The 9,536-nt window shown below is 56.2% G+C and overlaps 1 protein-coding gene across 1 annotated transcript in view; it reads left to right on the top strand.

Moving 5' to 3' along the window:
• The window catches only part of LOC107153245 (E3 ubiquitin-protein ligase TRIM17-like), an 18,582-nt gene extending 9,288 nt beyond the window's left edge, over window positions 1-9,294 (top strand). Inside the window, exons 4-8 of the mRNA XM_015498795.2 lie at window positions 1,883-1,978; window positions 2,435-2,665; window positions 6,724-6,746; window positions 6,839-6,939; window positions 8,004-9,294. Coding sequence (XP_015354281.1) covers window positions 1,883-1,978; window positions 2,435-2,665; window positions 6,724-6,746; window positions 6,839-6,939; window positions 8,004-8,551 — 999 coding nt within the window. The 3' untranslated portion in view covers window positions 8,552-9,294. The remainder of the gene's footprint in view (window positions 1-1,882; window positions 1,979-2,434; window positions 2,666-6,723; window positions 6,747-6,838; window positions 6,940-8,003) is intronic.
• Window positions 9,295-9,536: the final 242 nt, after the last annotated feature.

The raw sequence follows: 9,536 nt of genomic DNA, 5'->3' as shown, positions 1-9,536 counted from the left end.
TGTATAAGAGACAGAGCGCAGCCTGTTCCGGGGCGGGGAAGCTCTAGGCGAAGCCTGTCCTGGTTGGGAGGAGGGCACTGGGTTGCCTGGCCTCTGAGCACAGTCGCGGCTGGGGGACTGAGGGGAGCTGGGATGGGGTGGTGTTGGGACAGCTAGGAGCCACATCCTATCCCAGCCCTTGGAGAATTGGAACGGCAGTCACGCGGGGTAGGGGACTCAGGAGGCTGCTGACCAGTTCTTGTGAGGATAGTGGGGTTCCTGGTGGCCTCCGGGAGCCGCGGGTCCCTTGTGAAGGAGTCCAAAGCAAGGAAAAAACAGAAGAGAAGGTGTGGGCCTATTGCCCTAGGTGAACTCCTGCTGGCGGACTCAGAGCGTTGTGGGCAAGTGCAGAGATCTGCCTTGGGGCCACTGCTGGGTCCTGGGGAAGATGAGGGGACAAAGGCATTATTTACCTGGGTCCTTCCATGACTGCCCTGGATTTCTAGATGGAGTAGTGGGGACCTTATTTCCATGTGTTGATGGACCTCACCCACCTTCTTTCCTCACGTGTTTCTGGTTTAAACCAAACAAACCCATATTGAAGAGTCTCAGGGCTTCTGGTTTCCTAGGTATTGAAAAGATGGGTCAAAGTTTTTAAAAATTTTGTGCGATGCTGAAAGTGGAATCTGTGCCCTTGGGGATACTAGTCAACCCCCACCCTAGCCCTCAGGCTTCTTGGCTGCATCTTGCCAGTTTTGTGCATCTGCTAACCAGTACATCAGGTCTACCTTGAGCTGAGGTTTGGGTCAATACTCAGTTCCATGTCACCATCAGGGCAGGAAAGTGGGGCAGTATGGCCAGCCCACTCCTATAGTGGATGAGTATGTGGATCAAAGTAAACACATCCTTAAGGAGACTTAGAACAACCCAAACTGGAGCCACCAAGTCACTTATTTATAGAACTCGCTGTTCAGTGGTGCACAGAACTAAGAAAAAGTGGAAATGAGAAGTTGGGATCAAGGGCAGAGCAATATAATTATACTGGTCCCAGATCCTTTTGATGATGCTAAGGGCTTGGAGGAAAAGCACTGGAAGTCAAGGGTCCTAGCTGATGCAGGCTGCCTGAACAGCCCTGGCCAGGGCAGCTCATGTGTCACCCACATGTACAGCTCCCAGTTCTGCAGGCCAGAAGCCCAAGGTCACAGTGTGGCACATTTCTATCTGGTGAGGGCTGCTTCTGCTTCTGGTTGCCCTGTATACTCACATGGAGAAGGGGTAGAGGGTTACTGGGGTCCCTTTATAAGGGCACTGATCCCATCGTGAGGCTCCCATCTCGTGACCTCATCACTTCTCAGAGACCCCACCTCCCGACACCATCATCTGGGGTGAGGATTCCAATCTCTGAATTTGGGAGATGTACACATGCAGACCACAGCATCTGACTTAGCACAGGTCTTTATGAACCAACAGGTTATAAAGAAGAGAAGGGAAGGGAAGCTTGGAGAGTGAGCTGGGTGCTTCCAGAGCCAGCTTGGTAGAGGGGAGGGAAGGACACTGTCCTTTTCAAGGAACCTGAACAGGCAGAGCACTCTGCAAAAGTGAGCAGGGCCTGAGTTAGGGCAACAGGGTTGAGAACCAGACGTCCAGCCCCATGTGAGGAAAAACAACTTGGCCTTGACCATTGATTGATAGGGGAAAAGGGGGTCTCAGCCAGGGTGGTAGAGGAGGATGCTGTCCATGGAATCACACTGTTTTCTGGGCAGGGTTCAGTCTGTGCTCCCAGGAGGAACTTGGGACGAGGTCAGGTGTGAAAGGGCAGATTCCCATGTGCAGGCATGGGCCCTGCCTGGTGTGTCCCAGTGCTTGGATGGGGTCCATGGCTCTGCCTGGTCTGTCTCCCCAGGGGAAGCTGGAGAAGTCCCTGGAGCACCTGCGGAAGCAAATGGAAGATGCCCTGCTGTCCCAGGCCCAAGCAGAGGAGACCTGTGCCTTGTGGCAGGCAGGTGCCAGGCTGTGGGCTCCTGGGAGATGGGTCAGCAGGTGGGGGTGGAGGATCTGGTGGTCATTGCTGTGGCCTGGCCTCACTGGGACCAGGCCAAGGTGGGTGAGGGAGGACTGACTCTAAGAGTCAAGTAGAATGCCTTGGTTGTAGCGGGGTGTCTTGCCCCCCAGCATCCCTGCTGGGGTCCTGGCACACTTGGGATGGTAGATTGCGGGTGGGAGGAATGAAGCATGAGAGGAGGCCCAGGAATAGATTTGGAAGTCAGTGAGGAGCTGGACATGGAGAGACCCCAGGTGGTGTGTTTAGGGATCAAGGATGATGGTGTTGGGCCTTGAAGGTGGATTTGGGGTGAGGGTGGGTCCAGATGGCAGGTTTGGGACCCTGGTGCCAGCAGTGGTCTGGCTTAGTCAGCTGAGCTGTCCTGCTGTCCATCCCCCGCCCCCGACCCCGCAGAAAATGGTGGAGAGCCAACGGCAGAACGTGCTGGGTGAGTTTGAGCGCCTGCGCCGCCTGCTGGCCGAGGAGGAGCAGCAGCTGCTGCAGAAGCTGGAGGAGGAGGAGCTGGAGGTGCTGCCCCGCCTGCGTGAGGGCGCTGCAAGGCTGGGCCAGCAGAGTGCTCAGCTGGCCACGCTCATCACAGAGCTGGAGGGCCGCTGCCAGCTACCGGCTCTGGGACTTCTACAGGTGAGCGAGCCCCAGGCTGGCGTGCACATGGCTGGAGACTGGATTCCCCGAGGGGTGGATCTCGAGAGTGCAGGCAGTGTGGGGCAGAGGTGACCCAGGACTCAGGTTGGTCTGTGAGGGCTTGGACCGGCTGTCCCCCGCTGTGAAATGTTACAGGGCCAAGCGAGGTACCCAGCCGTTCTCCCACCCCACACCCAGTGTAGAAGAAAGATTGGTTTTTCCTCCCTGCACCCAGATGATCTCTTAGGTGCAGTCTTCCCTTGTATCTGGGAGACACTGAAATCCACCTGGCTGCAGTTCCCTGCCGTGTAATATTGTATATCAGCTGCATGGTCCCCCATGTGTTTAAGTGGTCTCTAGTGACATACAGCACCTGCTGTATGGAAATGCAGTGTAAACGCAGGGAAAACGCTGATGTGCCTTCAAGTATGGACATGATTTGTTTTTTTTGGAAAAGTTTTCAACTCACTATTGGTTGAATCTGCAGACGCAGAACCGGTGCATGGGGAGGGTCAAGTGCACTCTGCAAGAACCTGCCATTTATCTTCAGTTTTCTCAGGCTCCCCAGGGCAGCTGCTCTGTGGACACAGCAGAGTGGGCTTTGCTTGGCCTGCCCCATGACATGTGTGGCCCTGGAGAACACTCCTGCCCCTCTGCTTCTGGCTGCCCTGGATCACCCTCGCCCATCTTTACCTGGACTCCCCATAGGGGCTCCTGTGTTCTCAGCAGGAAGTCCATGCCCCTTGTCCTCTGTCCCCACCACTGGGCACTTGAGTATCTCCACCCTGGCCTGCTGGCTTAGTCTGTTGTAGCAGAGTACCTGAGATGGTAATTTATGAAAAAGAGGTGTGAAGAGGTTTACTTTGGCTTATAGTCTGGAGGCTGAGAGGCCCAAGGTTGGTGGGTACATCTGGAAACAACCTTCTTGCTGGTGGGGAATCTGCAGACACTCATGATCCAATGCCCTCTGGAAGGCCCCACCTCCTGACACCTAATAGAGTGGTCAAGTTCAATTCCAATGGGGATGTTTGAACCATGGCAGGTGCTCCCATGTGTTTTGGGAGAGCTGGTTCTGCTCTGAACCTGGCCTTCTCTTGCTGTCTTCCCAAACCAGAACACTTGGCATGCCCTTCCCCACTGTCTTGGTGGCAGGTTAGTTGACCCTAAAAGGCTTGACCATTGCTTTGGGACCTGCTGGTCTTTCCACAGGTTCCATGCCTGAGCCTCCCTGGCTGTCAAGTAGTGGTGACTGCTGAGTGGCCTATGCGGGCAGGAGTCAGGACTCAGTGGACTTTTCTGTAGGAGAGGCCATGGGTGGCCAGCAGGCAGGGCTCTTGCCTTCCATGGGGCAGCCTGCTGGCAAGGAGCTTCCCACTCCAGGTGGCTCTTTCAGGGACAGGGAGAGGTGTCCTGGGGACACTGAACCTGACCCTGTGCCTACCCTGAGCTGCCAAAGGGTTGGAGCCTGTGCAACAGGACTGGCTCGGGAGAAGATGCTGGTCGGTAAAGCAGGGGTCCGCTGTCCAGAAGGCTGAGGAACCGTTGTGGAGGACTGACAGGTTTGTTCCTTAAATTTCTTTAGGTTCTTAAAACTCTTTGTTTTTAGCCAGCAGGTAATAAGCACTCATTCATGGGGTGCAGTGTTGTATCTTGATACTTTGTGTCGTGTATTTTTTTAAGTTGGAGTAACTTGTCTGTCCATCACTAGGTCCAGTTGTCTTTTCTTTGTAGTGAGACCATGGAAAACCTCTCTGCCAGCTACTTCAAAATATTCAGCATGATACTGTGAACCACACTTACCCTCCTGAGATCCTGAACATCAGAATGTCAAGAAGGCTATAGGAGGAAGGGGTGATCAGAAATGGGGGTGCACACGGATTGTGGGGAGAGCCAGGCTTTCACCAGGCAGCCCACCTACGGCCCCCTTCTCCACCTGTCCCCTCTCTTGCTCCTACTTCCCGCTTACCTGTTGCCTACCTGTTCCCCTCAGTCAGGAGGTTGCCAGCACCTGGGGAGGGTCACCTATTGCCTCAGGGACAGATGCCCTTCGGTGAAGGGGGAGGACCTTGGTGACTTGAACCCACCCCTGGGTCCCGCTGCCCTCCAGGACTCCTCAGTGGCCTATTTTGTGGTGCAGTGAGTTTCCTAAATGGACGTATCTGTGTCACACCCCTTCCCTAGCGGTACAGATCCCCCCCCTTTTGCAGCCCTGCCCAGGCCACATGACCACCAGGACAGCTATGCCCTGCTGCTGTGTGCTTACCAGCCTGCACATGCCCAGGCCCTTGCATGTCTATCTTCCGGCCTGTGACAGTTGGTCTGCCTGGGGCCTCATGACTCTCCAGGAGTCTCCCTTTCCCGTCCAGGTCTGTGTGACCTGTTGCCCTTAACATTTACCTCCTTGTGTGAGAGAGACTGCCTCTGTCTGCCCCACCTGCAGGGAGCCTGGGACCTGGGCGAGCTGGCCTCCAATAACTGGGTGTGTGACTCACCTGGGGCTGCCACATAAAGTCCAGACTGTGCCTTAAGTGACAGCTTTGTGTTCTCATAACCCTGGAGACTGGAAGTCCATGGTGTCAGCAGGTTGGAAGTGTTGACTCAATTTCTGTGGCTATGAAACACTTGAGGCGGGTATTTCATGAAGAGAGTTGATTGCTTAACTCATGATTTTGGAGGCTGAAAGTCCAAATCACCCAGCATGGCTCTGTGGGGCCCCTTGGAGTGTCACAAAACAGCAGACGTGACAACACTAGCACATCCAGGGGAGAGGCCGCAGGAAGCAGGGTCGGGAGGCTCCACCAAGGGTCAGGCCCGCCTTCCAGGTCCACCCTGCCAGCTGCACATACGAGGTCCCCACCCGGGCCCTCAGGAACACACACCATAGCCAGACCATGGCCGCACACGCCTCCTGGCACCATCTTCCCGTGCCCTCCATGGTCAGCACTCTTGTGTGTCTTGTGTCCTGATCTCTTCTTGTGGGCACATGACCCCCATTGGGTTGGGGCCCACACTAATAACTGTTTCAATTTCACTTCCTCTTAAAAGTCTGTTGAAGGCTGGTCCCCACTGCAGTGTGTGGGGGCTCCTGGGAAGTGGTGGGATCCCGAGGGCTCCGACCTCACTGTGGAGTGATCAGGTGATGGTTTGTCACTGCTGGCATGACAGGGAGGTGCTGGTGAGCGCAGGAGGGAGCCTGGTTGGAGGGCACAGGTCCCCGAGTTTGTACCTGGAAGGGTGTCACTGGTCCCCAGCACTCCCCCACCCCATCTGTCCATCTGCCTGCTTCCCAGCTGCCGTCAATTGACACCTTTCCTCCACCACACCCTTCCATCATGGTGTCCTCTGTCACCCCAGGCCTGAAGTAACGGAGCCACCCAGTGTGACCCAAACCTCTGAGACTGAGCCCAAATGAATCTCTAGGTTGCGTGTGTTGTTTTGTTTTGTTTTTTTAGTTGTAGATGAACAAATGCCTTTATTTTGTTTATTTATTTTTATGTGGTGCTGAGGATGGAACCCAGTGCCTCACACATGCAAGGCGAGCGCTTACTGCTGAGCCCCAGCCCTTCTAGGTTATTTCCTATTGCTGTGATGGGAAGCTGACAAGCATCCTGCTTCTCCAGATACAGCTGTGCTTGGAGGTCCCAGGGGTCAGGACTTCAGCGTTGCATTTGGGGGGCAGAGGGCAGGGGTCTGCCTTGATGTTGAGTATGCTGCTATCACCTGTCAGCCTGAGACACAGGCAAGAGGAGCTAGGGCCCTAGGGGTGGTGGTGCAGAGCTGGAGACCTGAGGTGCCGCAGGGTGGGTTCCTGGTGGCGAGACACCCATACACAGTGCCACCCGTTTCTAGAAGCCTGGACACAGGCCCTGCCAGCCCCTGGCACATGGGGGGATGGGGGACACACTCTCCTTCATGTTCTCTGCTCAAGTGTCCAGGCCTCTGCCCAGCATCTCATGACACATGCTCAGGATGGTTTTCTGAGCCCAGTGCTGTTTCTGCTGCCCCGGACCAGGTGGCAGGTGTTAGTACTGAGCATGTATTTTTTCTCCTTTTTACAGGACATCAAGGATGCCCTGCGCAGGTATGAGCCCTTGCCTCACCCAGGGCAGGTGGCAGGGGGTGGGGTGGGGCCTACCTGCTGGCCATGTTGGTAAAATGGGCTGCTTCCCACAGGGTTCAGGATGTGAAGCTGCAGCCCCCGGAGGTGGTGCCCATGGAGCTGAGGACCGTATGCAGGGTCCCGGGGCTGGTAGAGACTCTGCGGAGGTTTCGAGGTAGGTAGCTGACCCTGGGAGGGGGCTGCTGAGAGTCCAGGTGACCAGTGAGACCAGTGGTTGGCACACCTAGCCGTCTGCAGTATTCTGGACACCAGCAAGGTTTCCCAGTGACTCAGCTCAGCTCTGACCGTCTCCCTGGAGTTCCGCAGACCCCACAGGTTAAAGACTCAGCCCCTTGGCACACAGGTGGCATCCATAGTTCTGACCTGCCTGCTGTAGATCAGAATTCCCGTGACCCCTGCCTCACACGAGATAATTTGCCTCAATAGATCACAAAACTCAAGCGAACACTTACTATTACCAGTTAATTATAGAATACAACCGAAAAGCGGGGATGGAAGACATGGGTAGCCCAAGGTTTGGGGAAGGGCGTGGGTGCTCCGTGCCCTCTCCGAGCACCATCCTCCTGACACCTAGGAAGGTTCCAGCCTGGAACTTGCCCCCCCTGCTCAGGGCCCTTCCCAGAGCTCGCCCCTGGCTGGTTTTGGTTGGTCATTGGTCATTGGTGATGAGCTCAGCTCTTCCCCTGCCTAAAGGGCAGTCGGTAGACATGCCTGGACATTCGGTCTTCTGGGCCCTAGACTCCACAGGGCTGTCTAGGACCCACCTGGGCCACGACAGGAGCGCCTCTGTGCTGGGCCCCACCTGGCCTGGAGGTGGACACTCAAAGACTACCTGGCGCACAGAGAGGGGTCTTTATGTCACTCTGGGTGTGGCCTGGTCCAGCAGAGCCCAGTAAGGAAGCTGGGCCAGAGCTCACAGACTCGAATTTGGGATTAAAAGAAGGGAGAAAGCACTCAGGATTTCCTACATTATCTGATGTAGAAATGGGGAGCAGTTTCTAGAACATTCTGAATCATGACTAGAAGTGGCTAGGTGAGGTTTTTCCAGGGAGGTCAATAGCCTCCTGAGGAAAGCTAATCCCTTTAGCAGGCTGTGAGGGTGGATGAACTTGGGTGGACAGCACACAGGTTGATGGGTGGGTTTTGCCAGCAGGGCCCAAGCAAGGGTGGCTGCCTTGGAGACCACCATGCCTGGTGACTTCCAGCTTCTCTCTTCAGGGGATGTGACCCTGGACCCGGACACCGCCAACCCTGAGCTGGTCCTATCTGAGGACAGGAGGAGCGTGCAGCGAGGTGACCTGCGGCAGGCCCTGCCCGACAGCCCTGAGCGCTTTGACCCTGGCCCCTGTGTGCTAGGTCAGGAGCGCTTCACCTCGGGCCGCCACTACTGGGAGGTGGAGGTGGGGGATCGCACCAGCTGGGCCCTGGGCGTGTGTAGAGAGAACGTCAACCGCAAGGAGAAGGGGGAGCTGTCCGCTGGCAATGGTTTCTGGATCCTGGTCTTCCTGGGGAGCTACTTCACCTCCACGGAGCCGGCCTTCTCTCCGCTCCGGGACCCTCCTCGGCGCGTGGGGATCTTTCTGGACTATGAGGCTGGACACCTCTCATTCTACAGCGTGACTGATGGGTCCCTGCTGTTCATCTTCCCGGAGACGACCTTCTCTGGGACACTCAGGCCCCTGTTCTCGCCTCTCTCCAGCAGCCCCACCCCTATGACCATCTGCCAGCTGAAAGGCAGGCCAGGGGACACCCTGGTTCCCCAGTGACTGATGCTCTCAGGGACCTAGTCATGGAGTCTGGGTTTCTCGGCCATGTGGGGACCCTGGAGGAGGGGAGTGTGTCCTGAGTGGTAGGAAGAACATATAGTGCCTTCTGAGTGCTCCAAGCCCTGGCTCTGGGGACTGCATCAGGGTGCAGGTGGGCTGTCCTCCCTGTGGGCCCTCCACAGGCCCCCTGAACCCTCTGTACCAGCGTCTCTGGCCTCGAGTTCCAAGAGCTTGGTGAGCCTGGCTGGAAGTGCACAGTAGGCCCTGTCCTAGCCCCGGAAGCTCCCTGAACCCCAGCTCAGTGAAGATGCTGGGCAAGGCCATGGGGAGCCCTCCAGCCCCTAAAGGCTTGGTGCCATGAATTGGAGGGCTCTGGATAGGGATGAGGGGACAGCAGACAGAGCCTTCAGGGAGGGGATGGCCTGGGCAGGAAGTGAGGGGACCCGCCTGGTGACAGGTTGTACATGCTCTATATACAGGATGCCTGTTGAGCTGGTAAGTGGTGCTCCAGGTGATATTCCCTGGCTTCACCCTCACACATGCTTCCCTGGCCTAGTGGCCTCCTGCTGGTGGCTGTGCAGGCAACCCCTGTGCACCTCCCCAGGCCTCCTGGCCCGCAACAGGATAGCAGTGACCCCAGGAGAACCCCAGGATTGCCTTTGTATTAGTTGGGATTTTATTCCTGTTTTATTTATTGTGATGACAGTGTTTCCACCCTAAATAAACTTTGACTACAGTTGCCACCTGCTTCTCCTGTGGGTGAAAAATGGGAACCCAATGGGGCCAGGCTCCAGGGACTACCACAGCCAGGACTGACCCTGGGTCCTCCCCAGCTCTCAGGTGTGACCGACCTTGGTGAATGTTTCCCAAGTACCTGTGATTGAGTCCTGGCCCACTCTGCTATTCCTGTTGGACTTCCCTCGGGCCTGCTAGGTGCTACTACACCACCTTGCACCAGATCACAGGCAGTAAGGCAGTGGCCTGG

The sequence above is a fragment of the Marmota marmota genome, unplaced genomic scaffold (genome assembly GCF_001458135.2).
Source record: "Marmota marmota marmota unplaced genomic scaffold, marMar, whole genome shotgun sequence".
Lineage (NCBI taxonomy): Eukaryota > Metazoa > Chordata > Mammalia > Rodentia > Sciuridae > Marmota > Marmota marmota.
Note: the sequence above shows the minus strand (reverse complement) of the source record. Positions and strands in the feature narration are given on the sequence as shown.